Below are 18,278 nucleotides of genomic sequence, written 5' to 3'. Positions count from 1 at the left end.
GCACACACTCTTGCCACATTTTGATCCTTTTGATCCTCTCCTTCTCTTTGAAATGTGTTTCATTATTTGGCCTCTTTGCTCCTCAGCACTTTCTGTAACTGAGCATGCACTCACTTTCCCCATAGTTTCATAAGGCAGCCATACTTATTCTCAGCTCATGGTTAAAGTCTGTGCTTTATGAGTGAGTCTGAGAAGTCATAAGAGATCAGGATCAATTGACAAAATTGCCAGTCATCGCTAACGACTCATCATTAATCATATACTGCAGCATGTAGGTAACTGTTCAGTTCGTCTTGTCACTCACTGGTGTTCCCTGTCCATCACAGTTGTTAGTCGTGCTTTTCCTGGTCCAAAAATGTGCACAGGTCATCTTGTTCATTGGTTCCTTATCCTCTATTATCTTGACATCAGCTTCTCTGTCACAGCGCCTGGCAGAATCTGTTTCTTTGTGAGCTCATCTCTCCACATGCAGCTCCACTCTCTGCTGCCTCTTCCAAGAAAAACGCCTGTGCTGCGTAAGAAGCAATGCCTCCCAGTGGCTTCACACTCCATTTGTGACCCAAAGCATCCACTGTAGCCTGAGAGGACTTTAAAGTCCTGAACAAGATTTCAGAAAACATGCTGATTTCTCCCTGCCTTCACAGTCTCAAACATAAACACTGAGGGGTTTAAAAAAAAAAAAAGAACGTAGGACATTGAGGAATTCAGGTTAAAGTTTAAAACTGTGCAGCTTTAAAAATGGATGAGAGTTGAGGACAATATAAGGAGAAGGGGGAAAAGGAAAAGAGGACAATAAATGTGTCACAGAAGTGAAGGAGCTGTGCTGTGGGGATTCAGATTTATGACCTCCAGCAGCTTCCTGCTCCCTCCCTCCTTTGGATAGGAGACTATGCTTGACTTGGTGGCAAGGAGTCAAAAATGTACAGTGCACACACAAAGACACACACACACACACACACACACACACACACACACACACACACACACACACACACACACACACACACACACACACACACACACACTGACCTCTTCAGCTACACTTCCCTCATCATTCCCCCACATGCTGCTGTCTGCATAAAGTCTGCCTTTAAGGCCAGATGCAAATAAGAAGGGCAATATACCAGGATGAGGAGTGACCCCAGGTTTTGATTTATCTTGGCTGAGACAATTTAAATGTCTCTCCGATGGCACACTTTTGCACAACCCAGCCTCACTGTCTGTTTACATTCTGGCTTGTACTGTATACTGTAGCTGGATAATCACACACTTCTCCTAAAGTGCACAGTAACTTTTTACTCATCCATGCCCAGCTTTTTCTTCTTTTTACATTTGTACACTGAAGGTGTACAAACTCCACCCTAGGAGCTGAACAATTCATTTTGCCTCCTGCTGGAGCTGCAGTGTGTTAAATGCCCCATATAATCCCCATTAGTTTTTAGATTTAAATCATCTTCTAGTTTTCATTGAATGTGAGTGGGTCAGTTTCCCATTTTGGCCAGCTTTTGTTAAAAGTAATTTGTGTTACGATTGGAAGAGTGTCATTCATCAGGACAGTTTGGAGAAATCCTGCAAAAATGATGCACAAGCAAGCACGTGTAAAACCACCACTGCATACTAACACTAAAACGGCCATTTCCACAATGAACTCCTTTAGTCACAGTAATCAGACAGGGATGTTGAGATGAGTTCGTTTTTTATTGCAACCTGGTCTTGAGCCAAACCTGCCCCCTGACAGTGCTAATAGTAATTGACAGGTTGTAAAAGAGCTACAAAAAGGTCAGGTAGTGGAACTTCAATTCATTGTGAGTTCCACCAGGAGGGACAGAGGCAGAGGGATGGAAAGCAGGAGGAAGAGAAGTGTCTTTTTTAAAAGGACTGTCTAGTTGAGATTTATTTCTTTTCCGTTCCATCTCACCACTCCTCCGTTCCCCTTTGTCACTAGATCAACTTGTGTTTCAGATAATTCAGCTCTCTAATACATCTCCTCTCCTCTTTTCCTTTTCATGACTTATACATTTTATAGAGTAATTTGTCTCAACGGTCAGAGTACAACTCAGTAATGCCATCTGCAGCAGGGAAGGCCCAGTTTTGCTTCGTTAAAAAAAGGAAAGGAGGAGTGAAAAGGAAAGGAGGGTCAGGGCCCATTTTGGAGGAGTAGTAACTTGAAAAAGGAATGTATGGGGTCTGTGTGAAGGTCAAAGGTTTCCCCACCTGCTTAGCATGGCCACGGTGCTGTGGTTGCTAATGAGCCTACGACAAAATAGTGTTCTGCAGAGCTAAAATTTAGCATTTACAGCCCAGTGAGGTGAATGTTTCTGTAGACGTAGTTTTCTTTTTTTTCCCCTGGTCACGAGCATCACCAAGTATTGTTCCTCTATAGAGGACTGTTTGAAGTAATGACAAATTTTACATTTGTATTTCTTTTCTTCTGAGCACTTTTTTTGAGAGTTTTTTGTCCATGTTGGCTAAAATGAATAGGACATACATTCAGTCCCAGCTTTTAAGACAGCATGGATGAGAAGTCCTTAAAGTGCTCAAGAAAAAATTGAAAATTTGAATATCTAGATTTCCAAGACAACCAGGCAGCTTCACCTGCTGATGAATCTCATGCAATTCAATTGAAAGCTCCAGAACAGCCACTGAGTGGACCTTGTGGTGATATTTTTGACAGCTGCGTGTCAAGAATTAACTTTAAGTCTCAGTAAAGGGTGTGGTCGAAAGGGATGAATTTCCCGAAAACTACCTGTGTCAATAATTTCCATCATATGTTTGACACTTCCGAGAAGAATATTTCCAGATCGGTTTATGCATAGTGCGTTTTATTAGGGAGTGGAAACCAGTAGAGAGAAATCCAAATGAGCAATCCTATCTCATCGCTAATCCAAGACTCGTCTGTTTACCCTCAAGGCTGAGTCAGTCCAATATGGAAACACTTACCAAAGCAAGGTAGGGAGCGCCTTCTCCCACAGGGCTCTTCTTCACAGACTGTAGGTAGAAAAAGTGTTAGGAAAAAAAAGCAAGCAAGCAGGAAAGAAAAAGATGAGCCATTATAATGGCTGATGAAGATATCCTATGTCTTTCCTCCGTCTTTCTCAGAATTACAAAGCAGGAAACACTCTCTGCCTTGTCCTGCCTAAAGGGCCAAATTAACTCCTCCAATCTTCTAATCATCTGATCTTCAAACACTGTTTATTTTCTCAGCTCACAGCGTTGGCAGACAGCATTCTGTTAAAATTTGCCCCGTTTAAAATCTTTAGTTAACAATGTCGGAGCGGAGTGATTGCATTAATTGCAGAGGCTTTGGGATTAGTATGAATCACAGATATTGAGGAGTGTGAGTTAGCTCAGTGTAAGCGCTGTGTCATTGTCTAGCACTGACAGCACCGGCCCATCCCTGCCAGCCCCAGGGCCAGCGACGCACAAGACAACCTGCCAGACGTCTTGTGAACCCAAAACACTGCGGATCTGCTAGTCCCATAGAAACCAAACTCCCGGGGTAAATACATGGAGGTGGATGTTTGACATGAGCGGGGAGAGCCCTTGTTTAGGGAAGATTTGGGGATCTGTCTCGAGTCTTTCCGATGTGCGTCCTCTCAGTGAAAGCCCGAGTGGTGTTTGTGGATGCGTTAGGCTCTAGGCAGAGGAGACAGGGTTAGGTAAAGGCTGGATTTAAAACAATAGAGAGAAAAGACCGTGGAGAAAGGTTATTATAGTTGCTTTTGACAGACAGTTTGATGGCAGGGTGCTGCACTGCGGTTGCTACCCATTGATTTACAGCAAATACTCGAAGAGGAGGAGGAGCAAAGTCTCAAATAGTTCACACTGTGATTATCTGATCAGACACTGATGGCAGGAAGAAACGTTCCAGTAATCCGCGCTTACTTTTTAAAGGAAACATTTCTCCATTAGTCAAACACAGTACATTTATACAGTAGTCCCAGTTCAGCCCTTCAATAAAAACCCAACTGCTCTCCCAAGTGAAAACAGAGATTTTTGGTCTTCCTGCTACGGGAACTGTAAATCCAGTTAGTTCCAATCCGCATCACACTCAGGAAGGATCTGTTGCTATCGTGCCACTGCATCCGTTCACACATAAGGTTCATGAGGAGCATCGAGGTGATACATGTCTGCCAACACTGTCCGGTCAGGTTCCTTAAAGATTTATGTAAAATAGAATTGTACAGGCTGCATTCACTGTCTAAACTCTCTGGCAAACACTATACTATCCTGATGGGTTGTATTATGTTATCACACAGCGGAGCGTTGTTTGGAAAGTTTGCACAGATGCTGCTCAGAGCATCGCATCGCTCGTAAAGCTGTCAGTCCCTCACGCTATTAAGACAGCTGCTCTTAGCGGGTATTGTTCGGTGGGGAGCTATGGGGACCTGACAGGCCCAAGGAATCTTTATTCACCCTAAAGACCCTTTCACCGCTATAGCCCTGAATAGGACCTGCCAATGTCATCCTCCACCCATGGCATTTTTATGGCATAGCTGACATACACACAACGCACCCTCGTCAGCCCCTCCACGGCCCCAGCCGGGCTCCCTTTATTCCCGCACTGTATGTCAGCTGTTTTTTCCCATAGACATGAATTGGAGGAGATCTTTTCCAGGCAGCGTCACTTTTATCTCGGAATTACTCACGCAAACACTCACATGGACACACACACTTTAAGAACGATGGGCGCACAAATAAAGATAGATGGGCAGAGAGAATCTCTCTCCTTCCCTCTTTCTCTCTCTCTCTCTCTCTCTCTGTCAAGTGAGTGCACAATTCTTCAAAAGCGCACGCACGCACGCACACCTTCTCACACACACATACGCACCCTGCTCCGTACACACCACTCAGACAAAAGACCCTTGATTACTCAGCAAATGGATGCACCACTGATCACAGTCCAGCCCATTTACAAACTGGCCTATTATGCAGTCTCAGCGTGGGGTGGAAGTGTTGCAGGGGCCCAGGGCAGTGTGCCTGTGGAGGGCTGAAGTACTCTGTGAGTGTGTGTTTGTGTGTGCACACGCACCAAGGCTGAGAAGTGCTCCCATGCTGCGCAGCCTAACGAGAGGGCAGGTCAGCCATTAAATGGGCACTAATGCGGGAAATTGGAGGCCATTAGGCCTTTCTTTGTTGTTGTGCCTCTGTGTGGCTAGTTAGACTCTTGAAAAAGGAAAGGCCTTATTAGCCCCCACATGAGGACAGAGAGTGAATATATGGGCTATTTAACTCAGCATGGAGCAGGTTATCCTGCAGCCGGGGGCGGCCTGCACACAAATGTACAGTAGATAAATTTTAAAATGGTCTTAATGTGTCAAAGGCTTCCCAATCACATTTGTGTTTTCAATCTGAAAAGTTGCTGAAAATTGCTGAGACAGTGTGTTTTATCCCCTCTAATGGACAGACAGGCCACTAGAGCCATTAGCTTTATGCCACGTCTACCAGGAGGCTTTTTGACATTTTCAGAGCAGAAAGTGGTATAGTTAAATACCGGCAAGTTTAGAGTCCCCGAAACTGATGGCATGACAATGAGGCAACTGAGAACACGATATTCCTGAGCAAGATTTTTTTGTATTTTTACGAAAGGCTCTATTTTCTCTCCCTTCACTTCAGAAAATAAGACCAATATGTTGAAATTCAATTTGTGGATGGAAAATGTGAGCTTTATGTGTATTGAAAGCTAAACGAGAGAAAACGATGCCTTTATAAATGTACTTGCTTTAGTGTAATCATACATTTTTCTAAGCACTCTTGTAGCAAGAGTGTTTAGAAAATTTTGCAACAGTGCAGTAACAATGTAAAAACAGTTGTTTTTTTAAAATTGTGTTGACTACTGTTAACAAACTTATTCAAATCATCCAGGATATCTTCCACTCTGTGTACAAAGGGAAATTAAACACAGAGATAGTATCTAATAGAGTAAGTACAGTGCAGGATTAAAAAAAAAAAAAATTCACACAGAAACATTAAAACAATCAGGGCAACAATTACAACTGGATAAAAAGCCGACATGCAAATATTAATAAATGATCACCACAAGCTCTCCAATCAAATATAACCATTACAGCTACAGTTAATTACATTTAATGAAATGGAACTTAAATGAGGCAAATTGTTGCTGAGGAAATGTTATGGGTCCTGAAATGGTCATCTAAATACAGCAAAAAATTGTTTTCCTGTTTTTGATAAAACGAAACGTCAGTTTCAGTTACATTTTATATATTCAGTACATTTGTATATTTGTAAGATTGTTCTCATAGTTTAAATACAGCATACAGGGCTGAGATGTGACTTGTATAAGAAGCTGTCTAGATATGGAGCTGGTATTTACTTTGCAGTCTACTGTAAATCCATTGCTTAACATTAACCTTCGCTCCACTGCTAATAGCTTCATGAGGGATCCCTGCTTGCACTGAAGCAAGGCGGTTCTCACAGCTCTTTAATTGCGTCGGTCGGATAATCACACTGCATTGCATCGCCCACCGACAGAACGTGCACCCCCGATGCTCTGCCTGCATGCGCTGGGAATTGTATAATTTTCCCAAATATGGGAAAACATCTGACTGTTAAATTATGAAATAAAGAAAGGAGAAATAAATAAAAGCTCGAGTGATAATGAAAAAGGCCCAGACAAGTGAGCAAAGGCTGCTTGACTGCAAATGGAATCTGTCTACTGGAAATCAGTCCTCACCGCATATTTAATCTTTGATAACCCTGTAGGACTGATGAATATTCTCTATGACTTAATCCCAATAAGCCAAGTCTCCTCGAGTCAGGCTCGGGATGTAACAAGCAGCAGACTGATCTCTTTCCCTCCCTTTGTCCACTTCATCGTTTCTTCACCCAGATTTTTTTCTCTCTTTTTTCTTCCTTATCTCTCTCTAGTTTCCTCCTTCTTTCTCACTCTCTTCCTCGTCCTTGGTACGGTGTCTACGAGACAAACTGCTTATTAAAAATACAGAAGGTGTGAAACACGGCCTTCTTTGGGGGCAGCTGAGATCCCGAGTTTAGTTGGGGTCATTAGAGACTGAATGAAGAGGGATAGAGGGCTCACAGGGGGCTAAAGTGCTGCAGCTAATTGGCTGCAATAAAGGAATTAAATTAGCCTGACATAATCTCTGCAGTGGGCGCCTCATCCTGCTTTGCCTTCCCTCTTCCCACTCGCCTAAACTTTTGCTCCATCACCCCAGAGTTTCATGGCATTCCCAGGGTGCTTCCCAATTCACACATTAGAGTTGGCCCCAAACCCCCCACACATCATCATCGTTGGTACCCTGCTTTTCCCACTCCCTCTTTTTTCTCCCTCTCTTTGCTTTGTGTAGTCTCTGCGGCACTGTGTTGCAGCAGAAATGTGGAAATGAAAATAATAATGAGGCTAAAGAAATGTTTTGAAACCTGAAAGGGTCGGTTTGTTTCGCGAAAGTTGTGTGGACATTTTTAGAATAAATTGCTGTTTTTCAGACGACTTTATCACATAATAGTTGTTCATATTGCTGTCATAAAAAGTGGTGGCTTGTTTGTGTCACAGTGGAGTTTGGTTTTCTATTTAACTAAATCTAGATGTTTGCAAATCTTGCAAAAGCCTCTGAAAACTTGGAAATTTACACTCATGGTTTTTGGTTTGTCAAGCATGCTGAAAGTTTTATTAGTGTTGTCCAATCTTATTTTTCTCTTTTCTTGGGATTGTATTTTACTGTGAGTCCAAATAAGAAATGTGTGGTGAAAACATGGCACTTTTTATGGTTTAATATGGCACAAAGATGTCTGTTCATGCTTTTGTACAGCAATTAAACATTTCGTGGTAACGTTTAATGCATGGAAAAATAATTTGCTAGTTTGAAAAGATGAGTTGAGCTGGTAATCGTAAATGACATTTATATAAAGCTATAATTGTATCTAAAGAGAACATCAAACACAAAAGAGTTGAATACTGTTGAATGCTTCTTCTATCATTTCAATGCCTCAAATGCCTTCATTTAGCTCTCATTTTATTTGGAAATCCCCGCCTTCATCATGCCAGTGTCTGGATTTACAGGCACAAGATAAAACAAGTATTGCTCTGATTTATAAGAGACTAAATAAACATTTAAACACAGAGCCTGGAAACAGGATGCGATCAAATTAATAGGTTGCCACCAAACAGATTTTTCAGTTGGTGCGTTGCAGAGGGCAACGTAAATATTTCTGTAATTTCACATCATTCAGTGTTTTGGCTCAGCAGTTATTACGGAGGCTTTTGAAAAAGTGAAATTCTTCAGTTGTTTTGGGAGAAGCAGTCATTATCAGTGATGGGTGATTATTTCTTCATAGTGAAATGCCATCGTCGGCGAACGCATTCTCTTCATTCGTGTGGTCCGACATCAATCGCATATGAGGCGCTACTAGAGGTACCTGTCACCAGCATCATGTTTTCAAATCACTCCTCCCTGAGAAAACATCAACAAGGAATGAATATGGCCTCAAAATGATTGTTTGTGATGTCTGCTCTCCAGAAGAAATGCCAGACATTAAAGGCCTCTTCTCTTTTTGTTTTTTCTTTTTTCTTTTTGTCACTTTGTGCCAATTGTTGAAATGTCATCTTTTTACTTACAGTAACATTTTTCAACCTATTTACACTCAGCCTAGTTGTATAAATATTTGCTCTTTTGATGCCATTCAATCTTGTACAGTTTAAAAAACAAACTATATAATTTTATCGTCATTCATTCTGATGTTTTTTTTTTTAACTGATGCAGCATTATGTACGCTCTGCCTCCTGTCAACAGTGGAAACTAACTAAGAACATTTACTCAAGTACCGTACTTAAGTACAAATTTGAGGTACTTGTACTTCACTTTGACTATTTCCATACGCCAATTTATACGTCTACTCCACTATAATTGAGAGGGGAGAGTTGCACTTTATACTCCACTACCTTTATTCAACAGCTATAGATACTAGTTACTTTACAAATCAAGATTTCAAATGCACATGGTGTTATCGAGCTTATAACATATGATGCAGTGTAATACATTAAACTACCCAACAGTATATCAAATAGTTAAAAAAAATCTCTGGATCTCTGTGGGGTTTTGTGTTCCACACGCATCTGATCCTGTGTTCGGCCATGACAAGCAGCAAACCTCCCAAACTTTCCCGGCATGTGTATCGCGTTTCCCCGTCGACCCAACCCCCAGACAGGGAGAGAGGGAGCGAGAGAGAGAGAGAGAGCGGCTGCCTGCAGGTCATCAGGCCAGAGGGCAGCTCACCCGAGCACTGTGCATCCAGCTATAGTGTGTGGTTTTGTGTTTGTGTGAGGGAGAAGGAAGTAGGGATGCTTTACACACTGCCATCATCTAATTAAATGCACTGTACAGTATAGGGAAAGTATCAAGTCCCAGATATTTTGGGGCACAGTTTATGAAAACATTTGCAGAAATAAGTTGAACATGTACTACTTTAAACTTTCTTTCTCTCTCCCCTAAACCCTCTCCAACCCCAAACATTGTAAATGTAGGGGACAGCCAATATTTTTTCATTTTCTCCTGTGGGGGGTTAGAAGTTAATCCGATTACCTTTTTGGGGGGGAAACCCCAGGATTAAAAGTAAACTGTTCATGTGTAGACTCCCCTCGGTGTTTGTTTCAAAGCGGGGGACAGAAAAGCAGAGCTCCTGCTGGTCCCCCGCTTGCAGGCGGTGGTGCTTGGTTTTGGTAGTCTGTCCTGTTTGGGTGAGTGCTGGAGGTGACAGCAGCAGGGAGGCTGACATCTCCCGAGAGCTGTGGAAAAATAAGAGGCTCTTTGTCAGAGCATGTGATCTCCACAGACCTCAAAAAAAAAAGGAAGGAAATTTCTATATGATGAAATTGTTGATGACGGTGAAGACATTTGCAGTCATTTTTCACTGGGGTCGGTTAGATATTCAATATAGCCTGATATTGTACAAAAATACAACAACCCTTCTCTTTTTGAAGTTTCCTGAACATTTCTAAAGCTCTTTTCTCCTTGTTTGTGTCTTGGTGTCATTGGGGAAGTAAAGAGCCGGCAGCTAGAACAAATCCAGCATGTGGAGTTGGAGTGAAAGTGGCAGAGATCAGTTGCTCGAGTGTCTCTTTAGTACAAATCGAGGCTGTGGCCGACGCTTCTCAATTACCAGGCTTATCGTAAGTACGATGAGCTTAACCTCAACCTCCAGCTCTGTTGCTTGAATTTTCCCTCTAATTAGCCGAGGGAAGGCTGCCTCTGCGCTGCTGTGGGACTGAGGTCAGTTGATAGAGGCTGGGAACCACTCAAAGAAACTAATTAGCCAACTTTCCAAAACACACTCAGACACCGCGCTGAGACCCCCTTGTTTCCTAGGATGTGCGGGAAACAGCAACGGCTGATAAACAAATCAGTTTCCTGTTAAATTCTGTAGTTGGAGGCTAAAATTTTTTGACAGCTGCAAGACTCAAATGCAGCTTTCAGATAGTTGTCGTTCACTTTACAGGAGGCTTTAAAAAGCACTTGGTGAGCGTAGCTTTGTCCAGCTAATTCAGTTACACTTAAGTTAAAGGTATCAGTTCGCACCTCTTTTAACTGCTCACCTGGGGGCAGTTACAGGCGGCCAACGACTCACTCTGGCCTGAAGCAGTTAACTTGATTGAAAACAGGCCAAACATTTTAGGGTGTCTTATGAGGATTAATTTGTTTTTGTTAATGTTATTTATCCACAGTATAATTTACAAAGCTACTCAAATTGTGCTTGATAACGATAACGATTTTTTCTGATAATTTATTATTTATATATATAATTTATTCTTCTCATATTAACCGAAAGATTAAATGTTGAATCACTGGAGGCTAGGAGCAAACTTGTCTTTAAAGTGCACCTGGTGCACTTTAAATGTGTGTGTGTGTGTGTGTGTGCGTGTGTGTGTGTGTGTTTTGGCATGAGTTCTTTGTTTGCTGTGAAGGTGTGTGAGCTGATTGCTTGACTGAAATAAGCTACAGCTCAGCTTTTGTGTCTCCACTGAAGGGCAGGAACCCTGAATGCTGCTGGTTTTAAAGAGCAGGTGTGAGGAGTGTTGTGCGTGCGTGCGTGTGTCTCTTAGGGAAAATGAAACAGAGGAAACCTTCACCTTTCTCTTCCAGACCTGGGACAAATATAGGGCTTTGTTCTCAGGATTTTTTTTATTGAATGGGATGACGAAAAGGAAAAAAATACTTGTACCCCACGTTTGGTTCTCTCTCATTTCGGAAGTGATGGACTAGTTTTAACTAAATCCTCAGCTTTATTTATAACTCAGTTTTTAGCCTTTAGAGGCTACCAGGAACTATCTCACTGGTTGCTTGTGACGGCCGTGTTTTATGTCACTGTAGTCCAGTTTAATTTTGCTTTACCTCCAAGAGAAAATAGACAGCAGCTGCTGCCCCATTATAAATGCTTGATGCAGGAGTTTTCACTTCTACCACTGCACTGAGCTGTGACAGAGATGACGTGGTGCTGTTTAATGAGCAGATTGTGTTGACAAGCCCGGACTTTTTGATCTGGAAGTTAAAACTCGTACTCAATCTGTGTTCCTTCTTAACAAGGAAATTTAGTTTACCGAGCTTTTTTAATCCTATACAAAATTCACGAATTCAAATAATATCTGTGAGATGAACCGGTATTGGCACAGTGCTGAATCTGGTAAAATACATTAAATGCAGAAATTGCAGTAGCAAAGAAACCTTAGGAATAGAGAGTTCTTTGTCAAGGGGGTTTTTGAACATGACTGACCTCACAATGTTATCTTTAAACACAAGTTGATTATTTGTTTGATAGAGAATAACGAAAGGAAACAGGTAACTCCACATGAATGAATAACACTGAGATGTCTGAATGGCAAGCGGTTGTTTTATTTCGCCCGAGGAAACCTGATAAGCTCATGCCAGACATGTCACATATTGCCTTACAAATCTTCAAATTGTTTTCAATTAAATGTGCCTTAATTTGGACGAGGCTGGGAGGATGTATTTTTTAAAAGTCTGCGCACATGAAACGCGTGGAATTGTGCCAAGTATAACACCGTTTCCAAAGCTTTCTCCACCGTAGACAGCGTAAGGGGTATTGTGTGAACAAGCTTACATCACGCCCAGTGTCGGTGAGTTTAGATAAAGTGTTTCTCACTCGTCTCCATTATCTGAGATAATATCCTACCTTCAGACACAATGTGGCCTTCTGCCCCACACCTTCACATCCAGGTTGTATAGTGACTCTACAATAACCAACATGCCTTCCAGGACAACAGCATTATTCTCACCGGGGCCTCGCAGTCCGGTGGGCTAGAATTCCCCTCTCTTCATTTTAGGTGGGTGTGAAACAATCTTTGTAGTGTAACAGAGACGTGTCTGCAGGTCTGAGGCCGTGCACTGGTAATCCACCAGCTTCACTTCTCTCCACAGTGATCCTTGTTACCTGCGGGCGAGCTCACAGATAGCTGTCGCCAGCTGTGGCCCAGAGCTGGAATGACAGAGCTGGACTGACAGCCGGCTCCAGTTTTTCGACACACTGATACAGATCGTTTGAGAGCTGTCTAAACAGGGAAGAGTTTAATCCACTGTGTTATTTTACGATCTCTGTGGCTAAAATAGATATAATTTTAGTCATAAAATATTTAGGAAAGAAAGACAGTTTTATGCAATTTTATCTCTATAACCTCTTTTATATCTCAACAGTTCTGTGCAGAGACACAAACTATCAGGTTGTTGCTATCGGTGGGCTTTGGGGGTTTTCCAGTGAAGCCACGACGCAAAGTATCTGCTCTGCTGTCTGAAAGGCAGACAACATGAGTCATACACAGGTGTAAATCTAGCTTAAGACAACAATGAAAACAGAGATGTGTGTCACTTTAAGGAAAAACAAAACAGGTCTAAATCCAGTCAGGTGAGTCAGCGGGAAACAGGAGTAAAGATTAGCGTTTAAACCCAAATGTACTCAAAGTGAAATATCACAAAATCTTATTTCCGCAGAAAATGTAAAGTAAATATGATCATCTTGTAGTCTCATGGTATTAAAAAAACCCATTTTGAGGCAGGGAGAATAAGCAGAGAGATGTATCACTAATTAAACCCCTGCTGTCCTGCAGGAAAGACAGACAGCTGGGGAAGCCAAGTCACTGCTGATAAGGCACAGAGATTCCGTGTGTGTGTGTGTGTGTGTGTGTGTGTGTGTGTGTGTGTGTGTGTGCGTTTGTAGTGGGTGTGTATTTTAGAAAGGATATTGTAATTAGGTCCTTGGAGTGGAGAGAAGGAGTCTCAGGGGTCCCAAAACAGAAACACACACCCAGAAAACACACAGTAAATACACAGAACACACTCACACACTAACACACACACTCCAGTGAGAAGCAATGTTGAGGGATGCAGGGGGAAGTAAGAGCTGCCCGTATGATGGGCAGATGATGAAAAGAGCTGTGTGGAGGGGTGGTGCAGAAAAACCTGGACAGATGATCCAGCCAGGGGGACCCAGTTGGACCCAGATAACCCCCATTTCCATTCGTACACATGCACATACCGTACAGTATGCACCCACACGCAGTAGAGCCACGAACTGTGTCAGAAGTGTTGCCGTTAATAATGCATGAATGTGTGTGCTATGGTGGTGGAGGACCGGCGTCTCGGACTGCAGGCCTTAATGAAGTTGGGCATGTCTGCCTTACTCTGTTGCCAGAAAGTCATGAATAAACATCAGCCGGCTAATTAAACTCAGCACTGGCAACTGTACTCATCAGTAAACAAGCGGCGGTGAGGGGTCTCGCACATGCTCAGAGGGATTTGCAGGGAATGGAGGAACGGTAATACCAGGCCTTCGCTTTCAGTTTAGTACAGTATGGACTCCAGAGAGCTGGAGAGGACCTTGAGGAGTAGTAAAGGGGAGTGAGGAGCAGAGTAAAAGAGATGTTAGAGCAAAAGACAGAAAAAGACAGCTGGAGAGAGGTAAAGCAAGAAAAGTTTGACCTCATTATCAGAAAAGTGCAAACTGTCTCCGCCCTCCCTCAGTATCAGTGGCGGTTCTGCATCAAGTCAGACGTGACTCTCGTAAACGCAAAGGAAAGATCCTGGAAATGACATTAATATACTGCAGCCACAAAAAAAAAAAAAAACATATTCCTGATCAGGTGGCAGATGTCCTTTGAAATTGCTTAACAGTATCAATAGTTTAACTACCATTATAAATTAGCCAACAGGGGAGAGTAAATTAAACGTGCTGAAAAAGTAGTTCTTAGTTAAGTTATCGGTGAACTTTAACAAGTGAAATTAACACCGTCATGACTCACACTGATAACCAACAAACTTTAAAAAAGGTGTAAGTAATATGATGAATAATGGACTTATTCCAGGCGGTTTCCACTGCAGGGGTCATTCATTTTGCATGTCAGGACATTATCGTACATTATTAGATACCTGTAGGGCAGTATTATTACTTAATGACACTATTTTTCATTCATGTCAATTCAGTTAAATTATATAAAGGAGAATTTACTGTAAGGAAAAAGGAAATTATAAAACATGAATGCACCCAAAGGACTTGGACTCTCACATTCGGTGGCCTGAGCTGTGGTGGAAGATGTACAAAGATCTTTTACTTGAGTAAAAATAGTAATACCACAGACATACCCCTGCATTCAAAGTCTTACTTAAGTAATAGTGCAAATGTTTTGGCATCAAAATACACTTAAAGTACCAGAAGTAAAAATACTCATTGTGCAGAATGACCCATTTCAGAATAAAGTACTGTATTATGTTATTGGATTATAATTGCTGATGCATTAATGTTTATGTCACTTTAATGCCGCAGCTGGTGAAAGTGGGGGTCGTTTTAATTATTGTATATACTTCCTGGTAGTTTGTGAAATTCCCCCCAGAGATCAGTAAAGCCTTATCGTATTTTAACTTATAATAACACATTATAATTTGTTATTTGATTACATTTTCTATTTAAAATCTAACTTTGCAAAGTAACTAGTAACTAAAGTTATCAAATAAATGTAGTGGAGTGAAAAAATTGGCTGAAGTCTACCGTAGCAGAAGTATAACGTAGCAGGAAATGGAAATGCCCAAGTAAAGTACAAGTATGTCAAACTGTGCATAAGTACAGTACTTGAGTAAATTATTTATATTGTATTTATTTACTTCCCACCATTGGCCCTAAGCACCTGCAGTCCTCACCACAGGTTTTTCAGTGACTTGCTCAAACAAGTAACCTCACCTCAACAAAACCGCCAAGTCTGTTTTGAACTGCTCTCAAAGTGTAAGCATCCAAACTAGGCTACAGTACAACAGATTCCTTGCAGATTCAGTGAAAAATGCTCAACATGTCACCAACTACCAGCCAAGCTTGTTGTCGATAACTGGAAGAAATTCTGCTTCAACCTACTTGATTCAAGCTAATTTAAACTTTTTGCATCGTGTTTTGTTTCCGCCACAGCCTGTAACTGCAACCTTCATGCCCGAAGGTGTCGTTTCAACATGGAGCTGTACAAGCTGTCGGGGAGGAAGAGCGGAGGAGTCTGCCTCAACTGTCGCCACAACACAGCAGGTCGCCACTGCCACTACTGCAAGGAGGGCTACTACCGAGATCTGTCCAAACCAATCTCACACAGGAAAGCCTGCAAAGGTACAGTGCTCTCTTTTTTTCCACTTTGTTTTCTTTTTTGGCTACCGCAGCTCACTTCTGTCATTTTTTGTGGGCAGTCAGGTGGCTTTTACAGAAGTTTTGAACGTTATACAAAAATAAAATAAGAAATCAGAGGTAAAGAAGTCAGTCCTTACACAGAAAAGTTTTGAAATACATGTTGCGTAACAAGCCAAATTTAAGATTAGATTTTGTTTTGCTATTTTAGAGACTGTTTTAGAAGGTTACTGCTTTTCAATTTTTATCAAAATAATAATTGACGAATATAGAAGGACATACTTAGGATACTTCCATACGAAATCCCAGCCACAACTGAAATTATTTAGGTCTTAAATGAAATAGGTTTAGATGACTTACAGGAAGTGGGGGGAAGCCAGCAGTCTTTACATTCCTGAGACTGTCCCCCCCTCATCTCCCTCTGTCAGCAGAGATGAGTTGGGGGTCTGCTGGGATTGTGGAGGTCGTGGTGGTATGAACGGGTTGGGCTGCGTGTTCCCTCATCGACACTGAGTTATTTGGCCTCATTTCGGGTGGGTTAAAGAATGACAGGACAAGGAAAACAAACAGAGCTGAGGTGTGAAGTGATCCCCTGCGCAGGTCAAAGATGAATGAGAACCCAGGAAGATCGGTGGAAGGGCTGCAGAGAAAAAGGAGGAGACGAGGCAAAAGTCGGGGGCGGCAAGAGAGTGAAAAATGAGAGCGAGGGACGATGGGTAAGGAGAAGAGGAGGAAAGGAGGAGGACAAGAGGAACACACCCCCACGCAGGTGTGCCCACTACTCAGTGCTGGGATGAATCGCCTGCCATCAGCCCTCACCGTAGCTAATAAGGGTCAAAGAAAGAGAAGAGGTGGAGGAGGTGGAGGGGGTGGGGGGTGATAGAAAAGAGAGAGGCTATGTTTTCTCACCTCTTCTATTGCTGCAGGGAAAGATAACAGGAGCTGAATCCCTGTGCAAACAAGCCCGGAGACAACTCAGAGTCGCTTGGTATAGAAACAGCTTGCACACACATACACAGAAATACATGCATACCTGATTGAGGGTTTCAGAGCACCCTCTTCCAAAGGCAGTGCGTGAGGAAATATAAGCTGCACGCTGACAGCGTAAGCCTGAGTTTTCTCATATCATTCACCAGGGAGTAAATAAATAAACTGACCAATCAGTCAGTTTGACAGAAGGCATGTCTGAAGAGTAAAACAACTGCAAAAAAGGGTTAGGGTATCAGCTCCTAATTTGCACCTTTTCCCCCTTCAGAAAGTACATTTTTCCATGATGGCATACTTAGTGCTGCTGTAATAAAAACATTGGTCAAACTAACGCAAAAGAACTTCACACACGTTGCAGTCGGTCTCATTAAATTCCTGACATCCAGCAACCATTTCAAGCACGTTTCATTCTCTGCATGCACACAAATCCATAACAAAGCTCTCTGACAAATGCATCCATTTATTCACCCCTCAAGCCTCTCATGAGTGATATTCCTTAACTGACATTAACACCTTCCGTGGCTTTGGGCCCATTCTCCTGTCGAGCAGGAATGCAAACAGACATTCATCACGTCGGGGCGTTGTGTATCATTAACCCTTATCCTCTGCTGTGTCTACCAGGCGAGCTAATTGTGGAGATTTAACCTCTCTTTGTTGTTGTTTTTACATCCCTTCTCATGTGTCCAAGATTTGATTCTTTCAGCATCCCATAATTCACTTTCATGGGGGTTTGTTTCTCGCAAAAGAAAAAAGTTAGATGCCTCAAGGTCCTGCTGTGCATTTCTCCACAGAATTAAGATACACTTGTTTACTTGCGCTTACAGACAAAAGATACAGTTTACAATATACAGTCGAGAAAATATTAATGCAAAGCATAAAAGCATAATCGCTAAATAGAAAGATCTGTACCAAAATACAGAATGTGTTTTTATTCCATTTTTATATTCATGTCTGGTGTATAATGAAAATTAGTTAATTAAAATGAGTCATTTACTGTAGTATTTATCACTATACCACAATTTTCTCTGACGCATTACACATTTTAGATGATGGAGACCTTTGCATTTTCATTCAGCATACGAATGATTGATCCAGCATATTCCCGATGATTAAAGCCTTTTTTTTTACTACTTTTTTCCTGCTTACAATGGTGAGTTTCTCAGTGTGCTAGCCACTGAAATTGAGAGCTTGGAAACAAGCTGGCAACATTTGGGTCTGGAGAAGAGAACAAATGCATTAACGGTTCCCATGTTCTGAAGCAGATGAACCAAATTAAAGCAAGAAACAGTGAGTGAAAACCTCAGTTCATGTAACTATAAAAAGGTTGTTTTTTTTGTTTTGTTTTGTTTTTACCACAACCAGAAAACAGCCTGTCTGCACTAAGAAAAATCAGTTTCCATTGACGTGGAAATCTGCTCTCATACGATGATGATGACTAAGTTCATGTTAGGAAACTTTGGATAAATGAGTCATGAAGTAAAAGTCAAAACAGCAAGTCAAAAGCTGTGAAAAATGCCCCTGGTATGGACCTCTGGCATCTGGAGTTAACTGATCATGTATAGAACGTGTGTATCTGGGCATGTGGGACTGGCTTTATATTTTAGGAGTGTGCAAGCCTTTTTGATAACTAGTGCTACTGATTCGGAGCCTGACAG

At 41.9% G+C, this 18,278-nt stretch overlaps 1 protein-coding gene across 2 annotated transcripts in view; it reads left to right on the top strand.

Moving 5' to 3' along the window:
* The window catches only part of ntn1a (netrin 1a), a 63,039-nt gene that overhangs the window by 19,080 nt on the left and 25,681 nt on the right, over window positions 1–18,278 (top strand). For both annotated transcript variants that reach the window (XM_040146636.1, XM_040146635.1), the window contains exon 3: window positions 15,433–15,621. In XM_040146636.1, coding sequence (XP_040002570.1) covers window positions 15,433–15,621 — 189 coding nt within the window. The remainder of the gene's footprint in view (window positions 1–15,432; window positions 15,622–18,278) is intronic.

Source organism: Xiphias gladius, chromosome 15 (genome assembly GCF_016859285.1).
Source record: "Xiphias gladius isolate SHS-SW01 ecotype Sanya breed wild chromosome 15, ASM1685928v1, whole genome shotgun sequence".
In the NCBI taxonomy this organism is placed as follows: Eukaryota; Metazoa; Chordata; class Actinopteri; order Istiophoriformes; family Xiphiidae; genus Xiphias; species Xiphias gladius.
This window is presented reverse-complemented; position numbering and strand designations above follow the sequence as displayed.